The sequence below is a fragment of the Passer montanus genome, unplaced genomic scaffold, assembly GCF_014805655.1.
Source record: "Passer montanus isolate IOZ18808 unplaced genomic scaffold, ASM1480565v1 scaffold15, whole genome shotgun sequence".
NCBI lineage: Eukaryota > Metazoa > Chordata > Aves > Passeriformes > Passeridae > Passer > Passer montanus.
In genome coordinates, this window is record NW_024362051.1 from 3,971,846 (window position 1) to 3,993,015 (window position 21,170).

Sequence of the window (21,170 nt, forward strand, 5' to 3'; positions counted from 1 at the left end):
TGAAAATTCAACCTCTTTGCTTTAACTTTCTTCTAATCATACTTGGGCTGCTGTCATGTGAATGATGGTGAATGGCTAAGGTAGACAGATTTCTTCAGAAAAATCTTCCTTGGGAAGGTGGCAGATTGTCAGAAACTCAAGACTCCATCCTGGGCTCTGTTGCAAATCTGCCTTGAAGTTTCCCAGCAACAGCCACACATTGCCAAGAACACTTGAAAATAAAGCTTCAGTTATAGTTTCCTGATCTCCTGAAGTGTCTGGCAGTAAGCTCTGCTGAAATCACCACCTGTGCCACAGCCAGGGACAGCCCTGCAGGTGGCCTGCCAGCTCCCACGCAGCTCTGAGCCTGACCTGCAACATCTGGAGCTCATCCCCAGCACAGATTGACAGCTGTGCTGAATGCTGCTGCCACTCTGACAGATACTCCCATTCCTGGGTGTTTAAACACCAGCTCCTTTGCAGCCACATTCAGAGAGTGACCTAAGCAAGCTTGAACTTCTAGGGCTCAGTGTGGCAAATGTGAATGGAGTGCTTTAAGAGTTTTCTCTTGCAGTGCTACAAGCAATTTTTTATTCTAATGTGTTGCTTGGCTACAAGTCTTTCTTTGCATTTGAAAGCTCACATAAAAAACTAAATTGACTTCTCTGGCAGTTGATTCTTGGCTGCTGAAAGAATATTTTTTTTTACAACCAGGAGTCTGAAAATTAAAATGCTCTATAAGGCTTTGCTTCCTTGCCACATAGCCTGTTCAAATATTTGCGCCATCCTTTAAATAAAATCTGCACATATATGGCAACTGGAATAACTGATGCAGAAAATCACAGAGCACAGCATTCTGTATTTATTGTTTGTTTTTCGGTGACATGGCCATTGTTAGTTTTAGTGGACTTGATAGCAGTTCTTCCAAGTGAACTATGTAACATAACTACATTATGGCTTCTTGCTCTCATTACCCTAACTTTGCCATCACAGATGTTCAACGTGGGCTCTCTAAAAAAACTCATTTATTTCTGTCAGTGATATGATAGGCAGTGAGGAGGTAAAGCACAGAATACACCGAGCTGGCCATGTCTGGTTTCTGCTTGACTAACTGGGGCTGGACAAGGAGCAGGGGAAAAGATTTCTGCCAGGAAATGATGAGAGTTGTACTGCTGTAGTTTGAATAATTTATCCAATGTGCCTGAGTGTAGCTGTGGCTCTTGGTTGCTGACAGTCAAATAACAGCCTATAACCCCTGAACTATTTATTTGGCACTTATTGGGGTGTGGAGAGTTAACTTCCCCTCTAATCCTTATCCTTACTACCAGTCCTGCAGGAAGAGCTCGCCCACTAATGCAGCTGAGAAGCAGAGAGCTGGTCCGGCTGGATCTCTCACAGCCTTCTCTTGTCAGCCTGGGGTTACCAATATTTACTGCAGTGCCCCAGAAATGTGTTGCCATAGAAGATGGATCCACCTCAAAGCCATCACACAGAGTTTTCACGTATCTGCCATGGTTTTAATGAAAAATTTGTAGTTTTGATTTTGCTGACCTTTTATTTCTGTCATATCCTGATCTGAATATACGATTCCTCATTAGTTGTGTCCATTAACTGAGCTCCCAATTAAATTAACATTTAAAAATTTAGCAGTCAATTTCAAAAAGGCTGGAGTTACTTAAAAGAAACTGTTGTCAAAGGAGCTGTATTAAAGGCATTGCAGCTAAATTCTGAATGAAAACAGGTGTCATGCTTTCCTGAGTATTAATTTTGATTAAATCCTTGACTCCAACAAAACTTCTCTGAATCATTCTACTATAATTTAACTTTGTGTTGGAAATAATGTAGATGTCCCACTTCTGATGCAGTAGCTAATTAGGTTAACAGCCCTAAACATGTATAAGAATGTAATTAAAAATTAGGCCACACTATCCACAACAAACTAGAGACATATCTGGCTGCAGAAAAGTTTGCCCTTTATTCTGCACCTCTCTGGAGCATGAGTGGATTTTACAATGCAGAGAGAAGAAAGAGTACATTATTCCTTCCCCTACCCTTTTTCTACTATCTAGTACAATTTCAAGTGGCTCTTAAAAAAAAAAAAAAAAAAAAAAAAAAAAAAAAAAAAAAAAAAAAGTTACTCAAATAAAAGGCTGCAGCTTTCAGGTCATGCCCACTTCTTCTAAAACACTTGCATTTTATATTGTGTCTGACTGGCTCAGTTGTGTGGAACAAGTTGGGCAGTCTGAAACTGGGGAGATTTCTAAATATGTTCAGCAGTTTAAACTCTGGACATTCATAGTGCTACAGTAATAGTGGATGGTGCTCTTTTTCCAAGGTTCTCTGAATATTTTAGAAATTTTTGTAATATTTTAGAAATTTTTGTTTATCCTTTTTTGGATATTTTCATCTCCTAGGGGTAGATACTTAATTTAAAGTATTGCCTTTGTACACTTATTTCCCTATACAGTTTACATAATTATGAGAAACAGGTTCCTTGTGTTATCTCAGATTCTCTCAAATCATGCTTTGCAAGTCTCTCACCTTTCCTTCTACCTGAAGGAAGATTAGGATACAAATATGGGTATTTTGGTAGTATCTCCCTAGAACTATTACCATCACACAGCAGAATTGGTACCCTTATGAGACCTCTGGTCTGTGTGTCTCTGAATTTCTTTAAGAAGTATCTATGGTGTCTCTGTCCTTGGACATATGCAGAACTTGAGCAGACAAGGCCCAGAGCAACCTGATCTGCCTCTGAAGCTTGCCCTGCTCTTGTGCAGGACATTGGATCTCTAGGGATCCTGGCTAGGGTAAATTATTCTGTGCCACTAAATTCAACAGCTCAGGGCATAACCTTGCAAGAGTTTCCTTTCAAGCTCTCAGTTCAGGACAGGTTCATCCCCTGAAGCAGGAAATGAAGGAGAATACATAAATCTTATATGTTTATAAATGGTACAACTAGAATTCTAATTTGGATAGCAAGAAACCTGCTCCCAGTGTATCACGTATTTTCCCTTATGAATATCTGGAGTTTACTACAGTTCTTCAAGCTCTAACCATTCCTTGAAAGACAAAGTGCTCAGAAACCAGCAAAAATCATTTATGCTCTGTCTAGTAAGTCAGGAGGAAAAACAGTTCAGGAACTGGGGAGGGTTTTACTTGCTCTCAGTCTACTCTGGTGCTCTCTGAAATGGTGCTTGAATGTGCTGGATGAAAAGAGCATCCTGGATACAGCACTAAGTAGGTGAAGTGATCTGGATGGGCTCCGAGGGCTGCTTTCCAGCCCATGTGGCTAACATGGATAATGTGCCTGTCTCTTCCGATGAGCAGCACAGTGTGGAGAATCCAGCAGTTGCAGGAAAACAGACAGAGAGCATGTGCCAAGAGGATTGTAAGATGGCCTGTTAAGTGCTGAGAACATCGTTTGGAATGTGTCTTGTTGAAAAGATCTGATTCAGTTGGCACTTGTTTCCAGCTTCAGCAGCATGTCTGGAAACAGAAAGCTACTGTGAGTCAAAGCAGGGATTTAGGCAGATAGGAACAGGAAGGAGAGAGCACCCATCTGCTGGAGCTGTCAGCAACGTGTGAGGTTCCCCAGGGGCTGTCCACATAAAGGAGCTGTCTGGGTGGGAGGTTTGAAGGAAAGCCAGATGGCTGCAGTTGCTTGCAAGAAGGCTGATATGCCAAATAACTTTTTACATCTGTAATGTGTGAAAAGGGATCAGCCCTTGACTTCAAAGTAACAGAGTGCTTGTCATGCTGCCTGATACTTTTCTGGCTTTTTTGCTGGCTTTTTCCTTCCCAGACATCAGGGTTTGCTATAGCCATCCTGCAAACAGATCACAAGGCACCTTGTGCTTAATCTGTGAGCTGCCTAGCTAGCAGTCCTGCCACAGAAAATGGTAGGGATGTGGTGCTATTGAGATTGGCAGCAAGCATAGAGTTCAGAGTTATGTGTATCTGGCTGAGTTCCAAATGGATAATTACATTCTGCCTACCTAAAATTCCCCTGTACAGCTTTTTGAAACCCATTGCTCAAAGTTGTTTTTTTATAATGCTGCTATCTGCTCTTAATCAGTAACTACCTTCCACTCTACAGGCAACTCCATTTCAGTGACAAGTGAGGTGACCTTGTATGCATTGTAGTGTCCCCATCATCAATTGCAAATCCATGTTAAAAAATTGAACATTTTCCTGCATGCTTCATCCCAGCTGCCATCTCCCCAATGATATGTTTCTTGTACTATGTACTTGTAAAGTAGTTGCCTCTAGTTTACCTAAAAGTTAATTTTTCAAAGTTCTTCTATCATACAGTTTCTTCCTGCTGTTTTTGCAATAAGCCTTTTTTACCTTTTTTTGGTTTCTATCATTTTTTCACCATGTGCAAAACATCACTGTCCTGTATCCCTTGTATTTAAAGTAACCTTAAATTCAGTGATGAGAAAGAGATTATTCCAGATGTGAACACCCCCCGCAGAAGCTTCTATGCATCCAGAATCTGTCCATAATGTTGAGTCATAACATTTAATCAGATATGATGAAGTAGTACAAAAGCAGGTAGATCAATATCAGCACCATCACTGTTGTAGGAGATATTGTCATCCCAGTGGCTGGTCTATCCACAGGGCCCATGAATTCCATTTTCCCATTTCCAGAGCCCTCTGAAAGCCGATCTTGGAGTCCTTATCACACAAAGCTCAGAAGTGGTAGTGACAGGTGTGGGTATTGAAGGCTGAAATTATACAAGTTCTCCTATATTTAACTGTAATTAAGCAGATGCTTGAGTATCCCTTCATCCAGTTTGTACTTTTTTAGGTTTGCCACTATCATTTTAGCTCTATTCCTCACAAAAGGTATATACTCAGGAGTGATTAAAAATATTAAGCTGTGCAGGGTGGATTTCACGTAATTCTTGTGGAAAATGTGTTTTGATGCCATTTTCATCCTGTTTCCCGCAGCCTCCTCTAAAAAGGAAAAAAAAATGAAGGCTTGTTTTAGAATAGTATGTTCCTCAGTGGGAAAGAAAAGAAAGCAGAACAAAACACGTGCAGCACACTAGAGAGTTGCAAACTTGTTCTCAGTTTTGCAAAAAACTTCACAAGGAATGTCCCACTTAGAGAACTGTTGTAAAAAAATGAATCTGTGATATTCTTGCTAATAGTACTATGTTCCATGTTTCAGTAACCTGTTTATGCTCTGAGGCTTTGAAAAAAACAACAAAACAAACAAATGCATGAGCAGTGCAAGTTCTAAAGCCTGGTTTAGGGCAGGAGTATCAGCCACTGCAGAATATCACAGCTTACACTTGCATTGTGGCCCTTCTTTCAGGGAAAATTGCTGGTGCTCAAACTCCCACACTGTTTATTTTTTCTCCGAGCGTGTATTTCTGCCACAGGCAGTCCTGTAAACCAGATTACATGATTTAATATTTTGCAGGAGTTGTAATAACGAGGCAAGTAGGACTGTCCAACATGGACCATCTTCCATTTCAACCAGTAGGTGAAGCTGAGGAGATTTATTGGAAAGATATACTGCCTTCCTGCCATTAATAAAACTAAAGGGTTTGGGTAGTGCTGCACAGTTATTTCTCCTTGTGAATTTATGAGGGCATTTGTGGAGAGCTGTTTTTCTTCCCCAGGTTCCCTTTGCCTTGCAGTGAGTGATGGTTGTGCCGTGCTGGCTGCAAGGCGAGCAGAGAGCAAACAGTTCATAAATGTAACTACCTTCAGGAGAGCTCCTGGAGCACAGCAAAGTGCTCTAATGGAGGGAGCAGGAGGGTGGGCAGGCTGGAAAATAACTGCATGGCTACTTAAAGAGTTGATTTTGCTGTGTTTATACATCACTTGCTGCCTGATATGGACTGAGTGGAAATATTTTCAGTAGAGATATCTCTGAGTTAGGCTCATCTTCAGTGCCTTGTCAGTCACCTACTGCCTCTGTGCCTGTCCTGGTGATCTCTGCTGTGCTGCACAGGGAAAAAAACCCTGAATCTATGCTGGGAAACTCATAAACTTATAAAAGTCACATATATAATTATACTTATTCCTTGCACACTGTATAAAAGGAAAGATTGTTACTCTTTTTAGTTTGTTTCTTAACACCATGTAGCTCAGAGAGGAAGTTTGTTTAGTTCCTATGGTTCAAGAAGGGCACCTTCTAGGTTCATTAAGAAAAAAAAAGGAAAGTTTTTAATAAATCTATGTTCAAAATCTAATCTAGTAGAAAACTGTCTTTTTTTCCACTAAAATCTGTAGATATTTTTTCCTCTGAGGGCCACAGAATAAATATATTGTTTTCATTAAAACACTCATTTCTAATAAATGGCACTGACCTACTTTAGTGCTGTTACATGTGTAATTGAGGCAAAATAATGTGTTAATCTTTCTCTAAATATGGGAGTATCCTGCAAAGCTAAAACATGTAAACATAGAAGAAAAAAAAGGGAAATAGGGCCCTGAATCCACATAGTCTGCCTGCTGTTTGTCTTTAAATATTGTGCTGTTAAAATTATAGCTGTGAATTTGCCAGGCTCAGAGACTTGTAAAATACTCGGCTCATGAGGGTTAACCCAACATTCTTCAGAGTTCTACCTTTTTACAAGCAATAGTTTTATGTGAAATCCTGTTGGGATGAGTAAAACTGGGACAGTTGTTTCTGAATTTTTGTCCTTGCCTGTGACAGTAACAGTCATATTTCTATTTGCAAAATGGGTGGTTCATTTACATCATCAGCTCTTTACAATGACTACCTGGTTAATGATTGTAAAACAGACAGAGGGCTTTAAAATAATTCGTAAATTCTTTCTTATCCTCCTCTTATATCAGTTAAAGCCAGAATTATTTGATATGGCATAATTTAATATTTGACCTCTCTGCCTGTTTTCTCTCACTAGTTACCAGTTCACTTGTGTCCTGGGTGATTAGCTGGGGTTGTGCAACCTCCTTGTCTTGCCTCTGCACTGAAAACATCTCTAAAAGGGCATTTCTCTTTGTAACCTTAGCATGTGTTGCTATTCTTGGAGTAGCCACCTATTTGCAGCATACTGTGTGACAGACCACGAGGGGAACTGCCTCATGCAATACCACTAATCCCAAGAACCATCATCACCTCCTGGAAATGTCAGCAAAAACTGGGACTTGCTATACAACAGTCTGGAAATTGGTTTTGTTCCTTTCAAATTTCTGTAGGAAATCACCCTGCTGTGTCTATATAAACCTGTATTTTATGTGATTAATCAAGAATTCCATCAAGCACATACTTAATATAGGAACAATTTGATAAAAGTACTGGCAATGGGAAAGTATTGACGAGTGTTAACAGGAAATCAGGCTATGCAATCTCATGCCTCAGATAGCTACAAAACTAGGAATATTGACAGTCCATTTTTAAAAACATCTTACTTTTCTCTTACCAATGAGAGCACAGCTCCTTGGTAACAATTATCCCTTGTGAACAAGGTTCCTAAAGTGTATGCATTGCCTTTTGTGCCAGTGTTCCATGAAAAAGTTGCTGAGCTATTACAGATGTGCTAGACTGTTGTGTAATGGCAAGGGTGACCAATGTGACCTGTGGGTTTTGTCCAAGGGGAACTTACTTCTGAAAATAATTTCTTTTGTAGAATTCACATGGTACAGTAACAAACCATATCTTGAGGCACTGCAGTGCACTGATGAATGAAAAGATGGTGTACTGAGTACAGAAATAGATGATTTTGCCAAGAGACTTTGTCTTCTAACTGCTAAGAAAAGCAGTAAAACCACCATGCAGCACCTTCCAGTTTAGTCTGGTGTAATAGTAACTACAGATTGCTGTGGTTATCCTATAACCATCACCCACTCAAGCAGTGATCACAATTATTGTTCTTGGAAGGACTTGCAAATGTCACACCTCTTATTCCAGGTAATGTAACTCCCAGCACCCCGTGGTATTTATAACTTCACTATATGTGCATGTAATGAGAAAGGACACAGATATCAACCCCCACAACACTCAATTCAGAGAAAATAATTAAGGAATAGAAGAGAAGAAATAACACCATTTAATGACATTTGTAAAGTTGTTAAATCTGTCTCTGAATTTAGAGGAAAAGGAGTTCCACTCTTTGCAGCAGGTCGGCTGGGCTTACATAAGATAACTAACAAATGAGTAAAATTCCAGGAAGATAGACTGACAGCTTTCCAAACTAATAGCACTCCCTGCTCAAAGCAAAGTTGTAAAAAATTATGGTTTCCCCCATCCACTTTAGGGTTATAGCTAAACCCAGCTCACTTAATAGCTGGAGAAGATGACTGAGTGAAGTGCCACGTGTAACAGCAGGCTGTAATCAACTTCAGTGTGAAGATATAAATTGCAATGCAGTGCTTTTAAAAGCAAGAAAAGTCAGCTTGAAATCACTGTGGTAACGCACAGGTAGATTGCTCTGGCAAAAACACAACCTTTGGCAGTGGCACAGAAGCTCTTTCACACACTCTGGGACCAGTTGTAACACTTCAGAATTTGTGAGGAAGATTTGGCTGAAAGTCCCTCTTGTGTCAGCAGTACAAGCAAGAAGAGGATGATAAGAACTTTTTTCCTTTGACTCAAGAACAGACTCATGACCTAATGTGATTTCACTAAAATTACTGTATGTAAAAAGTCAGCCTGGAAGTGAAGTCATGTATACCTCAGACTCAAAGAGCATTTATGTTACTAATGCTTTTGGTTGTGTTTAACTTTGGATTTCATCTGGTTTTGATTATAATTAAATGAATTGAGTACTTTGAATAACCAGTCTTTTAGTTTGTAACAGAAATTAGGCACCCTCAAACTTTAAAGGCAAACAAAAATATTTGCTATTTTTGTTCAAACAAACCCTGGCTACAAATCATCAGAGTGACTGTATGCTTATTATTCTGCTCTTTAAATACATACTAATTAAAACCTGACATTTTTGCCAGTGTTTATGATAAAGTTCTACAACCAAACAAATATATTGCAGAAGAGAAGAACAAAACAGGTTTTCATGAGTTAGAATTTAAATTCTTAAATTTTAAAAATTAAGAGAATAATAGCAGAAAAGATGTTTGGATTAGTTTCTTTGGGGTTTTGTCATTTAATGCAAATCTTCAGAATGTTTTCTCAGTCTGATACTTATCATTCTGCTTTAAGAACATATTTCAGACTTGAGCAATCTTAAGCAAAATTATAATTTCTTCATTTCATTGGTTAAGTAGTAATTAACAACACATATTATGATAATATTGTCTCAGATGTTGCAACCAGATGTAAGTGAAGATCAGGTTTGCAATTAGATTTATTAAATTCATTTTGGGTTCAGCCTTAACAGTTGCTGTTCTGGTATCACTTGGACTCCATTCTGCCTCTCATTTCTGGAATCAATCAACTGTTTTCTCATTGTCATGATTATTTTGCATTCACAAAAATGTCTGCACAAGTCATTTGTTGCAAAGCAACAAAAAAGTAAGCCTAGGGAATCTTCAGAAGGACAGAGGCATATATTTGCTTTTTACCTTAAGGTTGCATGTGAGATTTCAGACCAGAAATAAAAATTTGCCAATGTTTGCTCTTCATTTCCTTGTCAGAGATTTTGTGATAAACTTTATTTGAAACATAGAGTTTGAAGATAGATTGGGAGAGGAGGTTTGAATTTGCCAGAGATTCTGACAAGGCATTATCTGTACCCAGCTCTGTTGGGATAACACTCTGTTAGGGCCCAAGTAGTTATGGCATGGAGCATTCCTGTCAGCCCATTTTTCTTGGCCTTGCCTAATTTTATAAAATAATTATACTGCTGAATAACAAAGAGGTGCTTCATCAGGTCTGACCCAGTTCTGCTTCCTAAATCTGGTATTTGCATATCATCACTATGTTCTCTAAACGCAGCCTGTGTGAATCAAATAAAATAATTTTTCTGAAATTTTTCTAGATCTCAAATTTTTAATGTGCTTTTGGGTTTCTGCTTATGCTGCCACACTGAGGTACATCTGATATTCTGCAGTTATGTGGTTTCCGACATTATTGGGTTAATTTCTCTTGCTTCAGTTATGTATTTTTCTATGGGGACAAGATGTGACGTTTTCCAAAATTACTTAATAATCCCTGTTTCCTTGCAAAAGGTCTGGCTTGAGTCACCTTGCAGTACAAACATAAGCTCTCTTTGTCTCCATGGAACATTGCCCATAGGCCACTTCTCCCTGATTTCTTGCTTTAGAAAGAGCCAGAATAGCTGGACTATATTCAGGCACCTGCAGTAATTTGCAGTGTGAGTGCATCAGTGTTTACCTCCTACCCCTGTCCTCTCCCACTCCCCCATCAGTGCTGCCTGAGCTGGCTGCCTGTCAAGTGACTCATTTTCTCTGGAATAAGAGATATTTCCTAAGGTTAATGTTGTAACTCTGTGACCTGACAGATGCAGGAGCAAGCAAGATTAGAGATATGGATAGGATAAGCTGGTTTTTTCGTAGGAAAACCAGCCTTGGCTGGGCATACTGTACATTTTGGCCTTTTAGATTTTATTAATAGGGGTTTGGGGAGAAACACCCCACCAACAAGTGAATTTTTGTATTATACTCTTTTGTGGTCTTATAAAATAGTTTCTGTCATATTATCCTGTTTTATTTATCTAGTCTATTTAAGTGCAAAAATGTGTATCCTAGTTAACCTAGCCTGGGAGAGGATGGCAGTATAGAAGGTGAGATAGGATTGAAAGGAATGTTACTAATGTTATTAAAAGGGAATTAATGCTTCCAAGGAGCATTTTACAAGTACATACTATTATGCATTTTATTCTCAGATTCGTATATAGAAATTTGTGGTAGTCTTCAAGGCCAAGGAAACCTGTGAGCAAGAAGGGGAGATCAGTTTCCTGTGTCCAGTTTAACCTGTGTCCATCTGGTAGCTGACATGGCCCTCTCAGGTCTCCAAGTGTTCTCCATGTGGTGCACAATTGTCATCACTGCTTTTCTGGACTGACATAATTTTCATGTCATTCTTTCAAAATTTCCTGAAAATAATTGCTCTGGAGAGAACCAGAGCAAGTTTATGCCATGTACACATTGTGCACACCTGTGCCACCAGCCCAGGTGTCACTGGACATCCCTTCAGCAATGCTGGGTCATTAGGTCCTCATTAAGCTTTCCCTTGATCTTTGATTGACATGCAACTGTGCCCTAGTGAATTGGCAGTCTTTTTAGCTTTTCTGTTTTTTCTTTCCATTTCATATAAATAAGTAACCATTCTCTTTGAGGCACTTTAATATTCAGATTTGGAGAACTGAAATTAGAGTCAGCACATTCTGACAAAAACATAGATGCATAAAAGGTTTCTACATATAAAGGATCTTCTGGTCAGTTTCCAGTTTATTTTCATTTTTTTCTGCTTCCTTTTGGAATTTTTTAGCATTGCTGAGTTCCCACATGAACATCTGCAACACAATTTTCCGCCTAAGTGCTTTATAATCATACACACTATAAATATTAGATTGTCTTTTAGAGGCCACTTCACTTTGATTTTGAATATTAAGTGGAACAAACAAAAAAAATTATTATTCAGACAATTGCTCTAATTTTGGTGTCCTCATTTCTGGGCTAAAATGCAACTAAATTCTGCTGTTGCTGGAGTTTGAAATACATGGTCTTCTAATTAAATAGTGTGCAGGATCACTCAGAGAGCTGGAGGCAGAAGCATACACTGGATAACAGGTATTGGTTTCCTTTCTAATAGCAAACTCAAAGGACTTCTAAATAGGCAGATGAGACCACAGGGAACGTTTCCCAATCCTGCAGCAGAAAATGCTGCTCATGTGATTTATTTAGAAAAACAAGAGACAGCTGTGCAAAAAGCCTCACCCAGACATAGATATTGGGCAGGAAGCATTTATTTGCAGTTTACTGAGTAAACCTTTTCTGATCAAATGGGCTGCCAGTACAGTGGGTCTAAAGCTGCCTCACTTTGCCCTGCAATAATCTTGACTTTCCTCCCCAGTCTGTTTCTCTGTGCTTCCTTTTCCCCAGCATCTGGGTGGAGATGACTTCTTACAGTGTTGCTGGTGGCCAGGATTGTGTCTACCCCAGAGGTGACTCTGCCCAAGCTGAGTTACTGCAGTCATGCTGAATTGATGTTTGGGAGGGCTTATTGCAGCCTGTTACTCCACTACTCCCAGAATGTACTGGGCCCAAAATTCCCTGATACTTTTAAAATCCTTAAAGATGGATTTTCTCAGCCATGGAGAGATGGTAAGAATTGGAAAACTCTGATGGTGCTGGGTTCTGCTGTTTTCTCTGATTATTGGTGTCTGAAGTGTTTTTATAGATAAGGAAGGTTCCCCAGATGCAGAATGCTATCAAGATATTTTCACTTCTACATTACCTGTAAATCAAGAAGGCTCAAATAGCACTAGTCCCCTCTAAGGCTTTATTCCATTATTCCAAAATTTTTATTTTATTTCCTAATTGAAAGCAGCAGCAGCTGTTCTTCATGTTGCCCCATATGGATGATGCAGCATCCATCCAAAAGAGCACTGGTGAGCTGCAGATTTATGTCCTGTGAGCTGAATGAGTGAGAGGCACTGTAGCACATCCATCTTTTCATTTCCTTATCTGGGTTGGTTTTTGGTTTGCTTTTTTTTTTCTGATAACCAGGTTATGGAAAGAATGGAGACAAAGTTTTCTAGAGCTCAGGAAGAAGTTATGTCTGGAATATTTTTACTTTTTCCCTTTGAATTACCCTTTCCTCTATAAGCAAAGAAAGAATTGTATGTTTGCCTGTATTTAAGATCTCATATGGAGGCTGTTTCCAAAGGTCAGTGGTATAGGCTGTATATACAATTTTGTTTAGGCCAATGTATGTTCATGTGGCACAGAAATTTTTTTAATATTATTTAAAGTGAACTATAAGAGATTCTGTATCATGTCTCTTATGTTTCTCAGATAAGATAGTAAAGGCCTGTTTTCAGAAGAACGTCTGTATTTAGGACAATACCTTCATGTGCATCTTCAAAACAATATCCATGCTGATGTGTATTTCTTAAAATGGCCTTGCTTCTCAGTCTCACTTCTGCACTGGCCTGAGCCTGCAGTCTTCTGTCTGCAACTATGTTTACTTATTTGAAAATATACATGCACATAAATTATTTTTAGGAATCCACTGCCAAAGTCTGGCAGTAAGAAAAGCCAGAGGAAAAGTCATGACAACCACAGCCTTGGCTGCTGTTTCCATCTGATGCCAAGTAACACCGTGCCATTTTGGGCTTTGTAAGGGCTCTATGCAGTGTCATTTTCCAATGTCTCCTCGGCTGAAAATGTGAGCTGGGCAAATGCTCTGCTTTGAAAGGTGGCAGAAGCTGTCTCTGCCTACACTTGTGAAAAGTACAGTGGGCCCAAATGTAATAATAGCCCACTGTAGTTCTTGGGCGTGCTGGCAGCAGTGATATTCCTTGCAGCAAGCCTGATAATTTTAGTCTAACTCTCTATTTAAATGAGCACATAATGTGGGAGACCAGAGCAAGCTCCTTATTCACAGAATGAAGTTAACACAGCATCCAACATTACTGTTTGCAAGCTGGAAACTTCCCTCTTGAATAATATTTGATAATCATCCTCGTCTGCATGACCTGTATGTCAGCATATGCTGAGAGCACATCTATTTTGAAACCAGTATTAATAACACAGCTGCAGCCCTGCAGAAGGGAGAGCTGCCTCAACATGCCTCTGCACTGCTCAGCTACAGCAAAGTTCTGCATCCAGCGCTGAAATCTGGGCTCAGGAAAGAGCCTCATAATTAACTCATTATTGCAAGGTTTTTGGGTTTATTCCCCAAGGAAAGAGCATCTAGGTAAGACATGGAAAACGTGTCAGTCTAATACAGTAATAGAACAGTGAAGCGCTGCAGTCTGACATATTAGACTTATGAAAAGCTCTTTTCTATTTATCCCCTACAAACACAACCTTGGACTGAAAACTATTATATAATTGTTAATCCATAATACATTTCTCTTGTCAGTGGAATGACAACAGTCTGCACTGACTAAGATTTTTGAATGAAGCTCTTTTTTTTGGAGCTCTTTTTCATTCGAGCAACTTTCTTTAATACTGCAAGTATTATAGCTCTGCTATAAAATGCTACAGGATCATTTTAGGCTGTATCCTGCTAATCAATACAACTGCATTCTTCATTCTCCCCAATCTCCTTTCCTTTTCCCATTAGTCTTAACTACATGATACTGTCGGTGAACTGTGACCGAGGAAAAATTTCTGTATAGTATCACCAAAAAGTGAAAGAGCTTTCTAGCAGATAATTGCAAAGCAGATAAAGAAGCTTGTGGCTGAAATTTCTATAATACTCAGTTCACTTGGTAATGTGTATCTCCCCGGTCAAGCCTTCCCCAGAATGGCTCTTTTGAATGGATGCTGCATCATCCTTATGGGGCAGCAAGAAGAACAGCTGCTGCTGCTTTCAATTAGGAAATAAAATAAAAATTTTGGAATAATGGAATAAAGCCTTAGAGGGTACTTGTCTTATTTGAGACCTTGTTGATTTACAGGTAATGTTGAAGTGAAAATATCAGGTCAAAACATGGAATCATTTACTTAGTTATAATTCTTGATAATGTATACTCCTGAAAGCAAATGCTACCACTGCACTTTCCCACTGGTTTTCAAAAATAACCTCCACCATGTCTGAAATTTTGCCCTGAAGTTCCAAAAACTAGCTTTTAAAACAAGGTGCAGATCTTGTCTTTCTTTGATGGCTCTGAAAATGACTGTTTTGTATCTCTACCTTCTGAATTTGTTTTTACATATGCCTGTGAGCAGGGTTGTTTTTCATTTGGAAATATGTGGATCCCTTTAATAAACAGCATGAGGCATGATTGTGTAAAACTTGTTTTGCATATGCTGGAGAGACAGGACTCCTTTCTCCAGCCTTTTAAGTCTGGGATGCAGAGATCTGCAGCTGAGCCTGTTATTTGGAAGAAATGAGGCAACCTCAAAAGAGAGAAAATTGTTTTCTTATTGCTGACTTTCTGGTGAGCTTTCTCCTACAGTTAACAATACCTTTTTTCTATGCAAGAGTCTTCAAAAGAGAGATGGCATTTGAAAAAATGCTTGTAAATTATATGTCACAACCTGTCCTTCCTTGCTAATAGCATCAGCATAGCTCTCTAATGCAGTCTGTTTCTGTCATATAAGAGGGAGTTTTTCTCTAGTATTGGATGAGATGAAGCAGTTACAGGGAGAATGCTAATTATATAGGCTAGCTATGAAAAATTGAGACGGGCTCTTTTCAGTGTTGACACATGGGTGCAAAAGGAAAACACCATCAGTGATCTGTTGCAGCATCCCTTTTCCAATAAAGAGAAGCATTTCCCAGATACTTTTTGCTGGCTTACAGTTGCAGTACTCACAACTAGAAGATAAAGAATTTGGAGATTAAAATGCCAAATTGTGTCTACTGCATGCTAGGGTTTACAGTGCTATCTTGCTTCTGGTTTCTTTCTTGTTAAGTTCTTAAAAAGTTCATAAGTTGCCTAAAAATGCTACAGCTTCCCATTACCATATGACATATATAAAATAATTTTAAAATAAACAATGGCCTGGCTGAGAAGGCTTGAGACAGGTGAGTATATGGTATTTCATCTGTGACATGCAGATCTATCTGTACATGTTATAATCCACACTTGGAAATAACTTGCCACGGTGACTCCCTTTGTCTCTGCCAACCCAGTGTGCCTTTCAGCTCTTCCAACCAAAGAAATAAATAATTATCCTGTTTCTCTCCTTTTTTTCAAATGTGTTCTTGTGCCCTGGATATTTTATGTGATGGATACAGGCACAGGCTATCTGTGAAAGTTTATCACAGTGCTGGCTAAATCACGAGTGCAGTGACTTCACAGATGTTTAGGACAGAAAAGTAGCACAATCTTACCAATGATGAACGTTTCATTCATTGATTAAATACAGGAAGAAGAAAATAAAAGAGGCTTTCAAAACATGAATTGTGGCCTTGGTTTTTATAAGGTAGAATTAATAGCTGCTTATTGCAGTGAATAAATTACTGTTGTGATATGCAAAATCCCCCTCAGGAGACAGGCTTGTCAATAGCTTTTCACAAACAGGAACTTTTTCAGAGCACCATCACAAAACCGCTGGGCAAAAAGTGTCCCTTCTGGGAATAGCACGATGCACTCTTTTAGTTAATAGAAGATGGATATTTTAATCCACATGCAAATGACAAAGACAAATTGTTTCCTCACATTGTTCCTCTGAACTGGCTGATGACACAAGTTACCAAATGGCACTCCAGAATCTACAGAAAGACTATGGCAGCGCTCCTTTTGTTGCAAAGAAATTCTCTTTTTTCAATAGCTGCCTGATTACATTGTGAATGATACCATTTTAATTTAAAGCATATCATTGGCTTCATTCTTCCATCAAATATCAGAAATCTTGAAAACCTTCTGGGACACCCTTTCTTCCACAGCTTTTTGGGAGAGGTGCAAAGGTTTTCACACTTTTGTTACTGCTTATATTTTGGACATTTTGATGCAGCTTTTGAAATAATGTGAGTACTGCATCTACCCTCCTGCACTGACACCATCTTAGACAATTATCATCTCGCATCTTAGTGTAACTGAGTGTCTAGCTGGCATACTTCTGTATGGGAAGCCACCTTTGCTATAAATAGATAGTAGTTTAATCACTTCTGTGTTGATGGTCTGGTTCATTCCAACTGCAGAAGTTCAGGAATTGAGATACCTAGATACATTTTAGATTTTTGTCTATCTCTTGAGACTGTAGTACCGCCAGTGGAAACACAAAGACTGACAAAAAAATTGGACTGTGGGGAGGAGTGCTTTTTCTAAAAGGAAGAATAAAAGAGGTAATGATCTGTTATAATTGTATATAATGATTATATCTCTGTGGGTCTAGAAATTTTGAGGGGCATCTACACAAGGGGGGAGGGGGCGTGTCCTAGGCTAGGTTGCACTGCTTGCTCCTAGAAAACCATGTAGGAGTTACAGATGGGAAAACTGTGTCTGCCCTATTGAAAACTGCCCACAGAGCATCCATCAGTAATAGAATAGAAAGAAAGAGGGTAAATAATTTCTTGAAATTGAAACTTTTTAGATTTTCAATTAGGGAATGATGATAACAGCATTAATTGACTGAACCTTTACAAAAGGCTGAACAACGAGACACTAAAAGCTTATGCTGTATGATTATATAGCAATAGAGGGGGAATTGTCATGGATATTCCTCTGCATGGCTTACCTGAAGTGGCTGCCTCCTACTTATTAGCTTTTGTGAGTTTAAGAACACAGATGGCTTCTTTTTGTCCCCTCCTTTCCAAGTCTGGCAGTGCTGAGCTCCAGCTGAGCCGTGGCTTGTCCATATATTTCTCATCCTGTTGCACAGGGACAGGGTGGAAGCACAATGCAACTTTCTGCAGCTCTGCCTGCTGTTTCTGACCTTGTCCCATGGAAAGTCTCAGCATCCCAGTCAGAAATCAAGCAGGAGCTTCCTGGTTCCTTTTGAAGGCAGTATTTCAGAAGTGGCTGACAAAGGGGAGCTCAAGCAAGGCTGCAACAGCTCTAAATGTGCTAGCACTGGAAAAAGCACCTGTTGTAATCACTATGCTGAAGTGGAATAGGTGGCAAATCCCAAACAAGATGGTGTTGGAAAAGTCTGCATCAGCTTGATGTTTCAGGATATGAATTGTGGTGCTGAAGCTTCACTAACCAGATGAAAGCAAGCCAGCTACTTTTGTAAAAGTATGTTGAAAAAATCCACACTTCATGGGTTTTTTCAGTGCTATCTCTGTGAAAATGTAAATCAAATAAGTATATAAAATATTCTGGAATTGCAGAAAATTGATTTTGAGATGCTTTTTCAGAAATACTTGGGACAGACACATTAAATATATTGCCAAAGAAGTGCAATATGTTTTGTAGATTTCCCGCAGTACAGAAGGTGGCACAACACAGCAAACTTCCAGCAAGTTGGAATATTCTTTAAGACGTTGTCTGAATTATAGAAAATTGTCATTTTACAGAAGCTTCTGCTATTTTTCCACTCTCAGCACTGAAGTTCACAGGTCAGGAAAGCCATTACCTTGCTGCTTTGATTATGAGTGCAGTTGTGTAATTCCCCCACAGAGCACTTGCTTAGTTCTGTGTGGTTTATGAGGAATCTCTACATTTCCTGAAACACCTTCAGTTGCCTGATGGCAGCAATTGGCCTCTCTTCATGGATATGGCACTGTTTGACTACTGCCTTTCAAAGACAATTGGGAGGAGGGCTGAATTCCAAACTGAATAAAACTAAGTCATTTCATTAATTCATTGTACAGTAAGAAATTTGTTAGGATGGAGTGCAGAGAGACTCTTGAATGTCAAGCAGGCTTGCCTAATTGTGATTTGTGAAGCTTTAGAAAGAGTTTCCCAAGGGAAGTTGTGGAAGACTTGGTTCTATTATGTGTAAAGCTGCCTTAATTAATCTTGTCTGCTTTTATTTTTAGCGATATGCTTGAAATTATTGGTTTTTTCATTTATAAATTCTAAGGAATTTCAACCTACCTTGATGTATCTCACATACAGAATGAGGTGCTCTGTTAGGTAGTGAGTAACTCTGTCACCTGCAACTTATAGGAAGATAGATAGATAGATAGATAGATAGATAGATAGATAGATAGATAGATAGATAGATAGATAGATAGATAGATATAATGTGGTTAAAGATGTATGTAGTAAAATATGTATCTGGGTCACTTTTCCATCCACTGTTCAGACTTTAATTTAAGCTGAAATCAACTGGGGAGTTAATTGCTCAGAACAAGAACAAGGTGGCAGAATTTTCCAGGTGTACAGCATTTAACCTAGAAAATATAAACTCCATCATTTCCCTACAATGTTTTCACTGACTACTCATTGTGTATATTTTGGGTACCACCAACAATGGAATTTCTGCCTTTTCATTATAAAATCCTTCAGCACCACAGTTTAAAGATTACACTGTAAGGACATGATTCTAAGTTAGTATATATTGAATATAACTTTGATTTCAGTTAAATATTTATTCATTTGCACACTGGCAGAGCAGTTTTCTCTTCTTCCAAGACTCAAACATGCACATATTTTTGAATATGATTAAGGGTTTGGGTTTTTTCCTAAAGAAAGCAACATACTCGGTATTTCCCCCAGTCTAAATTAGGTGGATTCAATTCACATGTTTTGTTCAGTGGAACCTTGAAGCTGCACAAGGCCAGTACCTTTTATTTTTATTTTTCCCCATTTAGTGCCTTGTCATTGTATGGCAGCTTCCAGTTCTCAAACTCATGCTGCTTGAGTGAGATTTTGCTGTGTTCAGATTGAGCTACCCTTGTGTGGCTGGAGCCCCAGTCTGGCATGCTGCATCACACCTGCAGCTGTGAATGTAGAGCAAACCAGGAGACAAATTTTCAGTGATAATAGGATTAGCATTGGGAGATTTAATTCCTTTATCTCTCCAACCCATAAAACATCCATTGTTTCAGTGCTGGCTGGGATTTTCCTTTCAAATCAGATTTCTTTGAAGACTTTGGAAAACTGTTACCTGTGTGTAAATGTGATTAAGCTGATGCTGCAGCTCTTTATTATCTGAGCTATTAAGATTCAAAACCTGAACCAGTCCTGCTATAACAGGAAAACTATTGTAAGAAAGTCAGACATTTTAAGAAAAATGTCTGAATAGATTTGGTGGCACTTTATAATTTGAAAAATAGGATACCGGATTCATGATGGAAAAGTCAATGTTCACCGCTGTTAAATTGGCTTTATCTCTGTCAATTTGCTGTTCTAACACACAGAAAATAGATCTTAGATATTTTTTCATCACCAGAGATAGAAATAGATTTTCTCATATTGAAGATTTTGTTGTGTCTTTTATTGTCTGCAGAAGTTCTGAGATCAAAGAACATGCACTGCACCTAGCAGGAGAATTGTCTTTGTGTTAAACCTCAGCTTGCAAACCATGAAGGGAGTTTTCTACCAGAGTGGAATTGGATTTCAGCACTTGTCCTGCATTTGTCTTTCAGCCTGCCCTCCCTGCTGTGGATGGCTTTGTCTGTGGACTCGGCTTGGTACCGCTGGCAGCGACGGGGAGCTCACAGTCCCTCCCAGGCTCCATCAGAATCAACACCGCTGCTGTTTTCTGTCAGAGCCAAACCAAAACTCAGTCTAAACACATGGAGGATTGTGCTGCCTGACAACGAGAGACAGTGGAAAGGCTGGAAACAAGCTTCTACATTTTATTCTAGAAACAGGATACAGACCACAAAGTACACATGGTTCACTTTTTTGCCCCAAAATCTTCTGAGGCAGTTTCACAGGTAAAAAAAATTCATGCAATCGAGGCACACAGTTTGTGTAATTGGGAGTGGGGCTGGCCCAGCCCCATCCCCAGTGGGCACAGCTGTGAGCAGCAGGTGAGCAGCACTGACAGCAATGAGCCATGGAGTGCCCAGGGGCACTGAGCAACCACCAAAGGGAGCAGAGGCACACAGGGGCAGGGCATGAACAGGAGGGGATAAAAGGTTGGGCTGAAGAACAGGAAGGGCAGATGCTTGCAGCCTTCTGAAGTGATGTGATGGTTCTCTGTATGGGTTGAAGCTTTCTGGAATTGTGTGGTGATATTCTGTGTTTCGTGGCCATCTCAACTGCAACAATTCAATGATCCTTGAGATTCCAGAACTCTCTCTGAAGCTGTGATATTCAGGTGTGATGGAGAAGGGCTGCTTTTGTCATTGCAACCATACTAAAACTTAGGTGATGATAATTTTTAACAAAATGGCACTCAGTTGACACTGAAATGGTGGATTAAAGCAAGCAAGAGAGTGCTTAACCACTGCTGTGACCAGCTTTTTTAATTGAATACTGCAACAGTTATTTTTGTAAAAAAAATCAAGTTTTTATTTTAAAATCCTTCTGCTTTTGTGTTGTATAAACCCCTGGTTTTTAGAGCACAAAAAGAATTCACTGGATGTGTTGAGACAGCTATGAAATTCCATAGATTTCAGCAGCTCAATTTTGATATATTTTTAATGTCACAAAGTGACTATCTACAGATGTAGAAATATGTATGTGTAAGTGCAAGGTCAGGTTTTTTTCCAAATGCTAGTTTTAAATTATGTAACATCCCCCTCCACCCCCCCCACCCCCC

The 21,170-nt window shown here is 39.2% G+C and overlaps 1 protein-coding gene across 1 annotated transcript in view; it reads left to right on the forward strand.

Moving 5' to 3' along the window:
- The window catches only part of ATP10B (ATPase phospholipid transporting 10B (putative)), a 140,498-nt gene that overhangs the window by 68,001 nt on the left and 51,327 nt on the right, over positions 1-21,170 (forward strand). Inside the window, exon 2 of the mRNA XM_039701857.1 lies at positions 20,047-20,340. Within this exon, the coding sequence (XP_039557791.1) occupies positions 20,066-20,340 (275 nt within the window). The 5' untranslated portion in view covers positions 20,047-20,065. The remainder of the gene's footprint in view (positions 1-20,046; positions 20,341-21,170) is intronic.